The sequence below is a fragment of the Nematolebias whitei genome, chromosome 18, assembly GCF_014905685.2.
Source record: "Nematolebias whitei isolate Nwh7 chromosome 18, NemWhi1, whole genome shotgun sequence".
NCBI classification, from domain to species: domain Eukaryota; kingdom Metazoa; phylum Chordata; class Actinopteri; order Cyprinodontiformes; family Rivulidae; genus Nematolebias; species Nematolebias whitei.
The window spans coordinates 12,222,854-12,239,538 of NC_056515.1; the positions used below are offsets into that span (position 1 = coordinate 12,222,854).

At 41.4% G+C, this 16,685-nt stretch overlaps 1 protein-coding gene across 1 annotated transcript in view; it reads left to right on the top strand.

Moving 5' to 3' along the window:
- Positions 1-1,900: 1,900 nt before the first annotated feature.
- LOC119424750 (polypyrimidine tract-binding protein 3) overlaps positions 1,901-16,685 on the top strand; it is a 23,808-nt gene continuing 9,023 nt past the window's right edge. The window contains exons 1-9 of the mRNA XM_037692251.1: positions 1,901-2,026; positions 2,168-2,313; positions 2,564-2,722; positions 5,577-5,687; positions 5,792-5,948; positions 6,058-6,117; positions 13,885-13,997; positions 14,078-14,111; positions 16,442-16,534. Coding sequence (XP_037548179.1) covers positions 2,182-2,313; positions 2,564-2,722; positions 5,577-5,687; positions 5,792-5,948; positions 6,058-6,117; positions 13,885-13,997; positions 14,078-14,111; positions 16,442-16,534 — 859 coding nt within the window. The 5' untranslated portion in view covers positions 1,901-2,026; positions 2,168-2,181. The remainder of the gene's footprint in view (positions 2,027-2,167; positions 2,314-2,563; positions 2,723-5,576; positions 5,688-5,791; positions 5,949-6,057; positions 6,118-13,884; positions 13,998-14,077; positions 14,112-16,441; positions 16,535-16,685) is intronic.

Consider the following 16,685-nt stretch of genomic DNA (forward strand, 5'->3'; position numbering starts at 1 on the left):
GACAGGAAAACTGTTTGAACGAGTCCTTTTTTGTTGTTTGTATAACCAGTAAAATTCAGTTTGATGTCAGTTTTAGCCAAAGCTTGAAAGAGCCGCTGCAGAGGGACTCAAGAGCTGCATGTGGCTCCAGAGCCGCAGGTTGCAGACCCCACTCATGACGGTTCAAAGTTTTCTTGTCATTCGCATCACATGTGGTACATGAGGTGGAACGAAATTGTGTACTCAAGGTCCCAGTTACACCCCAAAATAGCAAAAATATAAAGTATAAAAAACAACAGTATATAAGGATCTAAGATATACGCTAAACACTTAACAATGTAATATAATACGGTGTATTAAACAGCAGCCTGAACATGAGTCTGTAGTCAGCAGATGGCTATGAATATAGCAGCATAAAGGCAAGTGATCAGCAGCATGGATAATCAGCAGCACAGATAAGTCACATATCAACAATTAAAGTGGCATTACAGTGATTTTTTCTTTTTTGTCCCCCTTATAGTGATTATCCTGGTTAGGGATTTATGAGTCTTAACAGCTTCAGGGTAGAAACTGTTCCTCAGTCTAGTGGGTCTACACTTAAGTCTGAGCTCAATGCTCAATGAGACTACCTGGATAATTGATTATGGTGACATTATTTACATGAACGCTCCTACAAGAACCCTGCAGATGTTGGATGCTGTTTATCATGGTGCACTAAGATTCATAACTGGCTGTGATTATCGTACCCACCACTGCACCCAGTATTCACTGGTTAACTGGACATCATTAACTTCACGCAGACTCTTTCACTGGTATATTTTCATCTTTAAATCACTTCTTGGTCTGCTGCCTTCATACATCTCCTCCTACTTGTCTCTGGGTGAGTGCAGCTACAGCGTGCACTCTCAGGACATTATTACCTGCAGTGTTCCCTCAATGAGGACTAAACTAGGCAAGAGGGCCTTCTCCTACTCCGCTCCTGTTTCCTGGAACATCTTACAAAAACATCTGGAGCTCTCGACCTTGACCTCTAAGTGGCTTTAAGAATCTGTTGGACTCCTGGCAGGGACCAATGCAGACATGTTCCTGTTTTTAGTTTTCTACATTCGCCTTAGAATCTAGCTGTTTTTTGTTACCTTTTTTTTTAGCCATCCTATTTGTTTAAAAAATAAATAAATAAAATAAAATAAAATAAATAAACTGGAGTATGACTTTTTATAACTGTTTATTGTTGTTGCTGTTGTCCATTGTTGTCATCATTCTTTGTTGAAATCAGGTCTCTCTTGTAAATGAGTCCTCGAGGCTCAATGGGATTTACCGTCTAAATAAAGGTTGAATTTAAAAAAAAGACTACCTGGATAAAGCTTGAACGAATGGTTCTAATCTGATGTCAGACCGATCAGCTGACCTGTGTGTCCTCCTGCAGGGGTCAAAGTTCAGATCGTCTGAGAAAATGAGCTCCGCCCACCTGTCCACAGGTGAGTCTGCACCTACAGGTCTATGAGCAGCCCGACCCGGTTCCTTTGAGCTCGACTGGTACCAGAGTCAGGATGACGCCCCGGCTTTAGTTTAGTTCAGTAAAACACTTCTCCCTGAGAATTATTCTAGTAGTTGTTGTTGTTTTGGTGTTATTCATTTTATTGAGACTTTGTTTTTTTGATGTTTTAAAATAAGGTTTGAAGGAAAAAAACTACTTTCTGTAGCACTTCCTGTTGTTTCTCTGCCTTTAGCCACAGACAAAACAAGCAGCTAAAGTTTTAAAGGCCAACACCAGTTAGCCAGGCACCAGCCACGATGCATTTACAGACCAGGAAACATGTTTGGAATTTTGAGTTTCAGTGGGTTGATTGTGTGTGTTGGCCCCACCCCTTCCTGTTTGCAGTGGATGGGACTGAACGGCTGTGTTTCTGAGCGTGCTCAGTGCGTCCTGTATCAGGTCCTTTACCTTCGTCAACTTCCTGTTGACATCTCTGATCAGGAAGTTCTTTCTCTGGCACACCCCTTTGGCTGAGTTACCAAACTCATCACGCTGAGGACCAAAAGCCAGGTGACCTTCATCGCCGTCATCATCATGGTCCCCAACACAGGCAGTTCATTAGTCAGGATGAAGCCCCGCCCCTTTACAATGATAAATACAGTTAAAGATTGTTTGTAAACAAATAAAATTTGTTTGTTTGTTTGTTTTCAGGCATTTTTTTAGAGATGGCGACAGAAGAAGCAGCCGTTACCATGGTGAACTACTACGCCTCGGCTCCGCCCACCATCAGGAACCAGCCGGTCTTCATTCAGTACTCCACGCACCGGGAGCTCAAAACTGACAATCTGACCAATCAGGTGATCTGGAGCTTAAGCCCCGCCCACTCAAGTCTGTCTGATTGTTTTGGCAATAAATGTGTAAGGGGCGTGGCTTGACGACAGGCTCCGCTCATTCCACTAATATCAATATCGGAGTAAAACCTGCAGATTATTACAAATGTTTCTCTGCTTCACTACATCTCATTGTTTGTTTTTATTTACTGTGCTCCACAGATGTTAGCAAACAACCAGTGTTTAATAAAGTTTTTTGTTGTTTGTTTGTTGGTAGAGGGCTCAGGTGGCGCTGCAGGCCATCAGCGCAGCAGCAGTGCATTCTGGGAACATGTCTTCAGGAAATGGGCGGGGCGTAGTTCCTGCTCAGAGTCCGGTTCTGAGAATCATCGTGGAGAACTTGTTTTATCCAGTGACTCTGGAGGTTCTGCAGCAGGTCGGCCCCTCCAGACAGAACCCTATTTACTTATCGTTGTAATTTATTGTCTTCTTAACATTTTGTTTTTTTGTTTATGCTTAACGTTTTACCAACTGTTGATTATTTTTTGTTGTTTAAGTTTTGTTTGTTTTGTTTACATTAGTTATATTTTTGTTCTTTTTAATATTTGTTGATGTTTAAAAAAAATTGTTTACTTTTGTTCTTATTTACTTTGGTGTTTACTGTCTGTTTATTTTTGTTTACTCAACATTTACTTTTTGTTGTTTTACTTTAGCTAATTTGTTTATTACGTATTAGTAACATTTTGTTTTAGTTTCCATTATTACTCTTTATTGTTATTTTTTTCTAATTAGTTGTTAAAGTTTTGTTGTTTACTAGTTTTAGTTGGGGGGGAGGGGGGGTTGTTACTCATTGCAGTTTATTTTGTTTACTTTTCTATTTTTTTTTTTTAATTCAAGTTCACTATTTGTTCTGGTTAAGTCATTGTTTTCTTCTAACAAAGTTAAGTGAGGTCCGCTGGACGGGTTCTTCTTGAAACGTTTCATCTTTTATCCAAAAGACTTCTTCAGTCTGAGGAGCTGCAGCAAACTTCTTATAAATAGCACCTTCTCGTAGTGGATCAACCAGTTTGTTGTTGACATCCAGAACTAGTTGTTCACATGATCAAGGGACCATCAGCCTAACCATTGATTGTTAATGTTCTGATGGCCACTTGCTATTTACAAGCGGCCTCCCAGCTTTTACTGGCCTCCCCCATTATCCCCCACCTGGTGCAACAACCTAGGAGATGCGGAAGCACCGCAAAGCTGGCTGCGTCGCTCACTTGGCAGCCTGTGCTGGGACCCCGACCCACTCCACACGCATATGTCTCTTCTCTGTATGTTGCTTTTTTATGTGCTGGGTTTTTTGCAGTCTCACGCTGTGTCCTGTAGGGACACTGTGCAAGATTTGATATTTTTTTGCCTCTCTTCCCTCGTGTTCCCCTTTTTCTAATCTAACGAAAAAGAAGTGCCTCTCAGAGGCTGCCACCTCAGTCACTCCATTTACCCAAGTCTGTGTCAGTTTGTTTGATTGTGGTTCTTCGGATGGGCTGTACTGAAATGTAATTTATTTGTGCTCTGTGCAATGACAATAAAGCTTGTTCTGATTCTTCTGATACTAGTAATAACAGCATTGTAAGAGGGTGATGAGCACGTAGGCCTCCACCCCTGTTTAATGATGGGAGGTTTCTTTTCACAAAGATGACCTCCTTCACTCCTCTCTCAAACCATCGTTCCTCTCTATCCAGGATGTGAACATCTTCATCCCTGAAAGAGTGACCGCTGGCCTGGAGATGAGTGTAGACCGCAGAGTCCTGGCCTGATGATGTTGATCTTCTGTGCTGGGCCATCCTTTTGGCCAGTGGCTGTTTAGTTTCCCCGATGTAAGACTGATCACAGCCCTCCTGACACTGAACAGCATACACAACATTACTCTGTTTGTGCCGGGGGACTGGATCTTTGGGATGAACCAGTCTTTGCTGTAATGTATTTTGGGGTTTAAAAACCACTGGGACGTTATGTTTAGAAAATAAACGTCTCATTTACTATGGAATGACCACTGGTCCGGGTTCCTCCTTTTCACCTGATGGTTGACTGGAGTCCTGTTTGGGTTTCTTCTCTGCTTTCAGGAAGGCCCAGTTAGGATATCCACATTAAGCGGGGCTATTCAACTACGTTGCTCAGGGGGCCACAGTTATTGAAAGCCATGAGCTCAGGGACCAGATATCCAGCAGTTATTGTCATTAAGTTAGTTTGTTTTATGGTTTGAAATCTAGTTTTATTTAAATTGAACCCATTTTTGGGCCGAACTGAATTAATCCGTGAGCCAAATTTGACCCCTGGGCCATCAGTTGTATAACTGCTCTAGACTGTCTTGTGTGGGATTTCTCCTGCCTGGCTCCTGAGTTAGTGGGGATGCTGTCTGCTCTGTGATACAGAGTCCTGATGACTCCTAACTTGTGCTCCAAAGGGTGATGGGAGTCAAACTGCAAATACTGGTCTGTGTGGGTGGGTTTGCGGTACACCTCGGTTTGCAAATGTCCTCTATCAGAGACTGAGACCTCACAGTCCAAGAAAGCCAAGCTGCCATTTTTTACATCTTCTCGTGTGAACTTGATGTATTTATCTACAGAATCGATGTGGTCAGTAAAATGTTGGACTTCCTGAGATTTGATTTTAACCCAGGTGTCGTCAACATACCTGAACCAATGACTTGGTGGTGTCCCTGAAAAGGATTTGAACCAGGATAACCTGCTTGCTGAGAGGCAGCAGCTCTACCAACTGCGCCATCGTGCTGCTCGCTCAATAATCCAGGTAGAAACATCTAACAAAGTTAAGCCAGGTCCTCTGGACGGTTTCTTCTTTTTGAAAAATTAGAGAGGAACGATGGTGAAGAAGCCATCTTTGTGAAAATAATCTGTCCATCATTAAATGGGGTAGAGGCCTCCATGTTCAACTGTCCCCCTCTGACAATGCTGTTATTGCTACTATCACTCAGCCCTCTGTGAATAGCAAGCAGCCATCAGAGCACTAACGATCAATTGTTAGGCTGATGGTCCTCCTTGATCATGTGAACATCTAGTTCTGGATGTCAACAACAAACTGGTTGATCCACTATGAGAAGGTGCTATTTATAAGAAGTTTGTTGCAGCTCCTTAGACTGAAGAAGTCTTTTGGATAAAAAAACTAAACATTTCAAAAAAGAAACCATCCAGAGGACCTGACTTAACTTTGTTAGATTAATCTACCCGGATTATTGAGCATGAATCAGGTCATTGTTTACTTGTTTACTCTTTGTTGTTTACTATCAGATCTTCAGTAAATTCGGCTTTGTGTTGAAAATCATCACCTTCACCAGAAACAATCAGTTTCAGGCTTTGCTGCAGTTTAGTGACGCCATGCACGCTCAGCACGCCAAGGCTGTGAGTCACGTGCACACCTTCTCACACACACACACACACATATGTATGTATAAAGGCGTGTGATTGGTGGAGCTCAGGACCAATCAGACTGTGGTGTCTTTCAGGCTCTGGATGGTCAGAACATCTACAACGGCTGCTGCACACTCCGGATCGACTTCTCCAAACTGAGCGCGCTCAACGTCAAATTCAACAACGACAAGAGCCGCGACTTTACCAGAACCGACCTGCCGAGTGGAGAGCTGGAGCCCGCAGCCGCCTTCGGTAGGCAGAGGGGCGGAGCAGGTCACTTGCAGACCACAGTCACTCACTGTTGTTGTCTCTACCTGTGAGGAGGCAGAGCCTTATCAGCTTACCTGCATGTGCGTTTCAGGTGTAGCCCTGCCGCCTTACGGAGCAGCATCGTTCTCTCCCACCTTCCACCAACACACAGGTGAGTCACCTGAGACTCAAGTGAGTCTGACTGAAAAACTGAAACAAAGTTTGTTTGTGGTTCAAAACACTTTGAACCACTCAATAATCCAGGTAATAATCCAACAACGTTCAATCAGGTCATCTGGATGCTTTTTTTTTCTGAGATGTTTCGTCCTTCATCTGAAGGACTTCTTTGGATTATTGGATTATTGAGCATGAACTTTTCTGTTTTAAACCACTTTGGCAAGACTGCTTCAGAGGAGTTGGTGGGGGAGAGGGCAGGCCCCGGAGGCCATTTTATCACCAGCAAAGTGGTTTTTTTCCCACTACGGGAGTGTACTGTTTGTGGTGGGATTCAGTTTATTGGTGGCTCCTCAGATTGCAGAAGTCCTTCGGCTGAAGGATGAAACGTCTCAGCAACAAAATAAACCATCCAGATGACCTGACTGAATGTTGTTAGCCTCACTGTTCCACCGACCTCCCTCTCATTCACACACATACTCTGTCTTACTACGGTTGATTTTCATTCCTCTTCTTTCAAGTGCATACCTCCACCTCTCCAAATTCTCTTCCACCTGTTTCCTGTTCTCACCACAGATCACAATATCATCTGCAAACATCATAGTCCACAGGACCTCATCTGCTAGTTGATCCATTACCAGAGAAAACAAGGGGCTCAGAGCCGATCCTTGGTGCAATCCCACCCCCACCTTGAAGCTATCTATTACTTGTACAGTACATCTCACCACTGTCCTGCTGTCCTCGTACATGTGCTATACCAGTCTACATACTTCCTCTTGTAATACTACACCTCCTCCCTTGGGACCCTGTCGTATGCTTTTTCTAAATCCGCAAAGACACAATAGCGTTCTTTCTGACCCTCTCTGTACTTCTCCATCAGCATCCTCAAAGCAAAGATGGCATCTGTGGTGCTCTTTCTAGGCATGAAACTATACTGCTGCTCACCGTTGCCTCTCGTCGAAGTCTTGCTTCCACAACTCTCTCCCAGATCTTCATTGTGTGACTCATGAACTTAATTCCTCTGTTCTTGCTACAACTCTACATCACCCTTATTCTTAAAAATGGGCACCAGCACACTTCTCCATTCTTCAGGTATTTTCTCACCCTCAAATATGCCATTGAATATTTGAGTCAAAAACTTCACTGCCATCTCTCCGAGACATTTCCAAACCTCCACTGATATGCCATCAGTTTCTACTGCCTTCCCCTTCTTCATTCTTTTCAGAGATTTCTGGACTTCACATCGCTATTTTTTCCACTTCCTGGTTCACAGTTTCTATGACATCTACTCTTCTGTCTTTTTCATTCTCTTCATTCATTGGCGCAAAGTATTCCTTCCATCTTCCCATCACACTCTCCTCACTTGTTAGAACATTACCATTCCTATCTTTAGGAAGCCTAATCTGCTGCACATCCTTTCCAGCCTGATCCCTCTGTATTGCCAATTGGTATAAGTCCTTCTCACCCTCTTCAGTGTTCAGTCTCCCATTCAACTCATCATACACCTTCCGCTTTGCTTTAGCTACCTCCTTCTTTTGCTCTACGTCCCATCTCTTTATTTTCCTGTCTCCTCTCTTCAGTCCTCTCAGTCATATTTTGTCTTGGCTAACGTCTTTCTTTGAACGGCGTCCTGCACTTCATTATTCCACCACCAGGTTTCCTTAGCATCCTTTCTCTTTCCAGATGACACATCAAGTACCTTCCTACTTGTCTCTCTAGTTACATTGCTGTAGTAGCCCAGCCATCTGGAAGCTCTTTCTTCCCACCCAAAGCTTTTAACAGCTCCTCTCTGAATCCTTCTTCAGCTTCCACCATTTGGTCTTCTTCTCTGATTTTACTCTTTTTCTCTTCTTCACAACAACAGTCATTCTACACACAAACATCCAATGCTGTCTGGCCACGCTCTCCCCTGCCACAACCTTACAGTCTCCAATCTCCCTCAGGTTTCCTCTTCTACACAGAATGTAGTCGCCTTGCATACTCCTTCCACTCTTATAGGTCACTCTATGTTCCTCCCTCTTTTGGAAAAAAGTGTTGATTACAGCCATTCCATTCTCTTGGCAAAATCCACCACCATCTGTCCTTCCTGGTTTCTTTCGTTGATGCCAAACCTACCCATCACTTCCTCTTCCCCTATGTTTTCTTCACCAACATGTCTATTCAGGTCTGCTCTGATCACCACTCTTTCCTCCCTGGGAATACTCTCTATCACTTCATCCAGATCTTTCCTAAATGTATCTTTCTCCTCCCAATCACATCCAAACTGTGGAGCATAACCACTGACATTTAGCATCAGACCTTCTACTTCTACCTTCAGACACATCACCCTATTCAACCATAGATGTCGCAACCATTATATGTGAAGGGGACATGTCCCCCCCCCCACATTAAAAAAACCTTCATTTTGGCCCCCCCCCCCCCCCCACACACACACACACACACTTTTACTATGAAACATAGTTCAGTCGGCGCAGTTTCTTTTTCTTCATGAACAAATCCATTCCACTTGATTAATAGGAGAATACTCAAGCCACTAAAACTCCACTCCAGGTTTTCCTGGTTACCTCCAACTCACTGAATCTCCTGCCTCAGCAGAAAATGCGCACAGGTGGAGGAGATGGAGACACCTCTGTGTTGCTCGCTCGCCAGTTTAGCAAGCTTAGTACGGGCAGTTGTTGACCAGGGGGTTTGTTCATAAACATATACACATGGTTAGGAGGAAATAAGTGGAGCGCTATGTCTGTAGCATCTTAGCTTAGCAGTAACTGTGACGCTGTAAGACGCTGCAAGTGTAAGAGATGTTGTGTGTTAAGGTTCATTAAAGCTTAAATGTCTTTAAAACCTCGCACCTTATTGTCCTCAAGCTTCGTGAGAAACATCATTTAGATGATCATCTGGACAGTTTCTTTTTTTGTGCTGAAACGTTTCGCCTTCGATCCGGAAGGCTTCATCAGTCAAGGAAATGCACAACAAAACTGATTCTTCCCCCAAGAGCTTACTCCAAAGTGGAACAAACCAGTTCTGCTTGTGATAAGATGATCTCTTAGATGCGCACACACCTACACACATCATTGTGTCCCCCCCACATTACGGATGCTTCTGATGCCCTTGTATTCAACACTCTTTTCACCTCTACTACATTCTTTTCTTCCAATTTCTCCTTCAGGATCACCCCTACTCCATTTCTCTTTCTATTCACACCATAGTAAAACAGTTTGAACCCTGCTCCAATGCCTTACTGCCCTTCCACTTGGTCTCTTGGACACATAAAATATCTACCTTCCTTCTTTGCATCATGTCAGCCAGCTCTCTACCTTTGCCTGTCATTGTCCCCACATTTAGAGTTGCACCCGTCAGTCCTACATTCTTGACTTTTCTCTTCTCCCTCTGTCTCCTGACACGTTTCCCTCCTTTGGTCTTTGACTAACAGTAGCACAATTTCTGCCAGCACCCTGTTTGTCAGCAGTACCAGTGGCGGTGTTGTTAACCCGGGCCTCGACCGATCTGGTATGGTTTCGCTTTGATGAACTCGCATTATTGTTTTGACAAAACGTAAGCAGAATTTTGAAATAAATTAAAAAAAACAAGGTTTGAAAGCTCAATTATCCAGGTAGATAAATCACAAAAAATGGTTAAATCATGTCATCTGGACAGTGTGTTTTTGGGAGAAACGTTGCGTCTTTCATCTCAAAGACTTTATCAGTCTGGGGCCTGCCACCAAGATCTTGCTTATAAATAGCACAACCTTGATTTGTTTCAAGCCAACCCTCTGTGGAATTTCCAGAAACTGTACTGTACTAGCACTAGTTTATTTCTAGCACTGTAATAAAAGTTTTGTTATTGTATCTGGTAGAGATGCACAAATCCGATACCAAATATCTGTATCGGTACCGATATCGGAAAAACTTCTGGATCGGGACCGATCCATGACTATGTAGTGATGTAGGGTTAGGTTAGCTTCAGTTAGCTTAGGAGCTCCACTACAATCAATATTTAATAACGGGTTCTCTCTTTTTCGAGCTACTTGACAGATATGTGACAGAGGTACTGTGTTGGAGATGGTCTAATCAGTGACATGAGACGTTAATTTTCTTTGACCCATCAAAATGAATGTGGTCATTTATTAACAGAATCAAAATTTAACATCAAAACATTGTACACTTGATTATTCTGATCGGCTCTGATTAATAAAACTTGGCACGTTTTACTTAATAAAAACAACAGACATTTCCTTAGATCTTAAATTAATGTCTGCAGACTTTTAGCTTATCTTTACTGGCAGAAAAATATAGAAGAGTTTTAAAGATGGGAAGTGAAGGAGTTTAAATGGAGGGAAAAGATGGATGAGGGAAAGTGTGTTGACGAGGAACAGCACCCTCCATCCGAACCCAGCTCAGCCTCGCTACACTCGGTAGTGAAGTGACTCGTTACCTTTGCAGAAGATAGGTCAGCTCCGGTACGGAGTTCCATTTCAACGCTACCTTTCAGCGTCTCCTTAGGATGGCTGAGAATCGTCCGAAGTAGTGACGGTACTCCGTTCAACAACACGCTCACCTCCCAGGTGGACTCACATGAGCTGTGAGTCCGTCAGAGGTTCCACTCAGATGTGGAAGATTCCATAATCCCAACTAGACTCGGAAGAACTCCCAACTAACTCCAGCACTTCAGAACTTTTGTTCTTTTTCGGAACTTCTGTTCTTCTGGAACTTCTGTTCCCCCAGAACTTCTGTTCTCTCCCAGAACTAACTGGAACTTCTGTTCTCTTTGGAACTAGGAAGTGTCGACTTTTAAAGAGTTCTGCTTCCGGTCACTTTTGGGAAGTCCTGATTGGTTGAAAGAACCAACAGGGGTGTGGTTTTAGTGACGTCAGAGGGTCACTACAAGTCAGAAAAACAGCGGAGATGTTTAGGAACAGACAGAGAAATGTTTTGGAGAAATGACAGACTTACAGGTGCCAGTTTTCTTGTTTCTGTCTGAGAGGTTTAAAAACATGACAGTTCGTTCCAATAACTGGTTTGCGACTGTCTCCGACTTTTGACCGACATCACACCTTTCTCATTTTAGACAGAAGATCAAAAATGCATAATTACTTTTTAACATAGACATTTAACTTGATTTCTACTTTGAATGAGGATTAAAAATCATTAATACTGTTTCACAGTTGATTTAAAATGAGTGGTTCATTTCAACATTTAAAATGGTTTGAACTAAACACACTTTTGCTTATCAAGACATTGTAAGATAGTAATGATAATATAAAAAAGCGAGTGTTCTTTCAATTGATTAGTTCAGGATACAATTAGAAAGTCTCTGGATGAGCTAATTTGTATTTCTGGATTCAAATCAATGAAATAACAGTTCCTGTCCCATGAAGGTCTTCAGAGGCAGGTCTTGACCGGAGGCCTAGTTCACTACAATTGTGCAGATCAATTCACTCTAATTCTATGCTTTGTGCTCTGAGTGACGTCACGTGCTAGCGTACTGACTGAACAAATTAAAGTTGTTGTTTTTACGTTTGACCAAGCTTTTGAAGCTCTTGGTGTGTTTAAGTGTGCTGTTACGGTGCAGAGTTTTCAATAAATTTGTAATTCAATACATTCATGTCTGCGTTTAAAAAAAACAAATGTTTTAAGTTAATTCAGCACTGGGTTGACAACAAAAATGGCTAGATCATGTCATCTGGACCTGTTTCAGAAACGGGTCCAGATGACATGATCTAGCCAATGTTGTTAATTCAGCACTGTTTTTCTGTATCAGATCGATATCGGATCGGTATCGACCGATACTAAACTGCAGGTATTGGATCAGAAGTGAAAAAAGTGGATTGGTGCATCCCTGTATCTGGTTACTGAGCAGATGTAGTGTCCTAGGATGTTGCAGTTAGAGTGCAACACAGCTCCAGAGAAATTCTTTTGAAGTGTGGCGACACCAGCAGAATGCTCAGAGTCGTGGGATAACCAGACTTCATCGCCCCGTTTTGATTTTCACTATTTAGTGTCAGCAGATGTGGAGTGACTCTTTTGAAAAGAACAAAAATCAGTTTTCATTTGTTTGGCAAATAATAATAAAGCTTTCCATTTACAATCCAAAGAAGTTCAATCTGGTCCTCTGGACATTCAAAAAAACAAAACAAAGCAAAAAAATCTAGAAACGTTTTGTCTCTCATCCAAGAGACTTCCTCAGTCTGAGGTGCTGTTTTCAGCTCAGTCTCTTAAATAGCACAGCATAGTAGCAATAGCATAGTCCAGAGGACCAGATTGAACTTTTTTGGATTTTTCTACCTGGATTATTGAGCATGCATCAGGATATTTCCATTTACAAGTTTGTTTTAATCCCTTGGCATTAAAAGAGACTAATAAAAAAGACCGTTACTGGAAAAAATTACCAAAAGGAAAAAGTTATAAACTTCTAAAAGTTAAGAGTGTATTCACCAAGAAAGGGGACTGGTGCTGCACAGTGTGAGTAATGGAAGAGTAAAAAAAAAAAAAAACAGACTAAATAAGCCTAAAAAAGATATAGCATCTAACTATCTGCTTTGGTTTAATTATAGCACTTTATAAACTTATAGCGAAAGGTAATTTTAACACAAAATAATACTTTAGCCCAAGTGTGATTATATATTACTTCAAATGTAACTAAAAGCAGTCAAAATATAGACCAGGGTCATCATATAAACAAATTGACAAAAATGTCATTATGAGTGTTTCTGTGAGGGAGGGAGGGCTTCTGATAGATCCCCGACCTCCCACGAAATAGACTGGCTGACCCTCCTCGTGGGCTTTGTTCATACTAGGCCACAGTTTGTTACAACGTCCTCTGTCCTCCTTGGACAGTTCCTCGGAGAATCTCAGATGGTTGTCCCGCAGGTAGGATGACGTTTTGGCTGCTTTCCATATAACATCTCTGAAGACTCGGAAGGTGAACTGAATGATGATGCCTCTGGGTTTGGCGATTCCTTGTTTCTTGGCACCAAGTTTGTGTATGGTATTGATGATGTCAGGCAGCTTATATTTTTGCTTTGGTAGAACACACTGGCATATTCCTAACACTTTTCTTCAAATGTCTTCTTTCTCCATCTCCACAGCTCCATTTAGTCTGAGATTCCATCTCTTGGAGTATCTTTCCAACTCAAATATCCTCTGTTAGCAGTTGTCCACCTGACCTTCTTCTCTTATTACCTTTTTTCGAGGTCACACACTTTGCCCTTTACGTCCTTTATATGAGCGCATGTCTTTTTGAAACCCTCAATTTTGAGCAAATTCTCTTTAACCGTGCCCTCAAGGTTTTTCAGATCTCGTGTTCATTAATACTGAAAGACTGAACATTATCTCATTTGTAGTAGATTGGTCAAGGTTGCTATGTTCGTACATGACCTTCTTTGGAGCAGGTGATTTAACAGGTGTAACAAGGAGAGGCAGAAATTTGTCCATTTCCTCTTCATTTAATGCAAGTGTTATCAGTGTGGCAGTGTAGTTATGGCAGATATCAAATAACACGTTGCCAGGTGAAGCATTAGCCTCGTTAGCATTCTCTGATGTTAGCTTGGATTCACAAGTTTCTAGACCTCTTTTCGCTCCTTTCTGATTCTGCATTCTGCTGTTTCTTTTCCTTTTTTAATTTTAATTTTAAAGTTGTTAGCGCCAGCTATCATATAGTCAAGGTTTTATCGTTTTTCAGGAACTTTTTATGCAGAGCTCGGTATAGAGCGTCTTTTCACTCCGCCATCTTTGCCGTCCCCCCATCACAGACTCTTTTTCGTCCTCAGGTCTGCCTGTGGCAGCCGTCCCCAGCTCGTTGGCGTTTCCTCCTTGCATGGCACTGCAGGTGGCGCCCCCTGCCATCCACTCGGTGCTGCTGGTGTCCAACCTGAACTCAGAGGTCAGAGGTCACATGCAAAGCAGCTGACCGATAAGAATGCAGCACTTTGAACTAACTATTGACAATGTTTGTTTGTGCAGAAAGTCTCTCCTCACTCCCTCTTCATCCTGTTCGGTGAGAATTTTCAGCTGCTTCTGATTGTTTACCTGTTGTTGTTTACCCGTTGTTGTTGTTGTTGTTGTTTACCTGTTGTCGTTTACCTTTCTTCATGTACTTGTCACTGTTTACCTGTTGTTGTTTATCTGTCATTATTTACCTTTTGTTGTTTACTTGTTATTGTTTTCTTGTTGTTGTTTACCTGTTGTTGTTTACCTTTACCTTTTGTCTGTTGTTTACCTGTCGTCGTCATTTACCTGTTTTGTTTTACCTATTCTTATTTACTTGTTGTTTACCTGTTGTCCTTTGCCTTGTGTCATTTACTTGTCGTTTACTTGGCATCATGTATCCGTTGTTGTTTACCTTTCTTTGTGTACTTGTCATCATTTACCTGCTGCTGTTTGTCCGTCATTGTTTACCTTTTGTCGTTTATCTGTCGTTGTTTTTCTGTTGTTGTTTACCTGTGGTTGTTTACCCGTCCCTTTTTTCATATTTTTTTACCTGTTGTGTTTTACCTGTTGTCATTTACTTTTTGTTGTTTACATATTGTTGTTTTCCTGTTGTTGTTTATCTGTCGTTGTTTACCTGTTGTCATTTGCCTGTCGTTGTATATTTGTTGTTGTTTACCTGTCATTGTTTACTTGTCTTTGTTAACTTGTTGCCATTTACCTCTTGTTGTTTGCCTGGTGTTGTTTATTTGTTGTTGTTTACCAGTCATCACTTACCCATTGTGGTTACTTGTCCTTGATACTTGTCATTGTTTACTTGTTGTTCACCTGCCGTCATTTACGTGTCATTGTTTACCTGTTGTTGTTTATATGTCATTGTTTACCTGTCATTGTTTTCCTTTAGTTGTTTTTTCAGTCAACCTTTATTTATACAGGTTAAACCCATTGAGCCTTGGGAACTCATTTACAAGAGAGACCTGAATTTTAACACAGAATGATGACAACAGCGGACAACAATGACAGCAATAGACATAAAAGGAAACATAAAAAATTAAAAATAATAATTTAAAGAAAATGGTATTAAAAAACGAAACAAAAACATCTAGGTTGTAGGGCGGTGTAGAAAACTAAAAGCAGGAACATGTCTGCATTGGTTTTTCCCAGAAACTTAATAGATGTTTGAAGCCACTTAGAGAGGTCAAGGTCGAGAGCTTCAGGTCTTTTTGTAAGATATTCCAGGAAACAGGAGCGGAGTAGGAGAAGGCCCTTTTGCCAAGTTCAGTCCTCACTGAGGGAACACTGCAGGTAATAATGTCCTGAGAGCGCACGCTGTAGCTGCACTCACGCAGAGACATGTAGGAGGAGATGTATGAAGGCAGCAGACCAAGAAGTGATTTAAAGATGAAAATATACCAGTGAGAGAGTCTGCGTGAAGTTGATGTCCAGTTAACCAGTGAATACTGGGTGCAGTGGTGGGTACAGTAGTTACAGTCAGTTATGTTTAACAGTTTACCTCATGTTTTTTACCTGTCCCTTTTTTTTTGTCATTTTTTACCTGTTGTGGTTTAACTTCATGTTTTCCAATCATTGTTTACTTCTTGTTTACCTGTATTTGTTGTTTAGTTGTTTATCTTTTGTCATTTAACTTTTTTGGTTATCGTGCCATCGTTTACCTGTTTCTGTTTGCCTGTTGTAAATTACTTGTTGTCATTTACCTGTTGTTGTTTGTCTGTTGTTGTTTACCTGTCTTAGTTTACTTGTCATTGTTTACCTGCAGTAATTTACGTGTCATTGTTTATCTGTTGTTGTTTATCTGTCATTGTTTCCCTCTTGTTGTTTACCTGTCCCTTTTTTCTGTCATTGTTTATTTGTCATTGTTGTTTACTTGTTGTCATTGTTTACCTGTCGTCATCGTTTACTTGTTGTCATTGTTTACTTGTTATGGTTTACCTATTGTGATTTACTTGTTGTTTACCCGTCGTCGTTTATCCGTTGTCGTTTACCCATTGTCCTTTACCTGTTTTAGTTTACCCATTGTCTACCTGTCGTTTACTTGTCGTTGTTTACCTGTTGTCGTTTATCTGTTGTCGTTTATCTGTTTGTTGTTTATCTGTCGTTATTTTTCTATCGTTGTTTACCTTTTTCTGGTTGATTTTTACCTGTCTTTTTTTTACCTGTTGTAGTTGTCCTGTCCTCATTTACCTGTTGTTTACTAGTTGTTTAACTGTTGTTGTTTTCCTGTCATTGTTTACTTCTTGTTGTTTACCTGTCATCATTGTTTACTTGTTGTCCTTACCTGTTGTCATTTACTTGTTGTTTTCCTGTTGTCGTTTACTTGTCATTTTTTGTCGTTTAACTGTTGTCGTTTACCTGCCAATGTTTACCTTTTGTTGTTTACAGGTGTTTACGGGGATGTTCAGAGAGTGAAAATCCTCTTCAATAAGAAAGAAAATGCTCTGGTTCAGATGAGCGATGCGACTCAGGCCCAGCTCGGTCAGAAATGTTTATTGATGGTTTTTTTTTGTTGTTGTTTTTTTCCTAATAGTTGTTTATTCAGGAGTCAACATGAGCAGTTTCTGTTTGTCTGAGATGAGACATACACACTATACTGCATACTTTTACTAAGGTCATGTACACACTATAC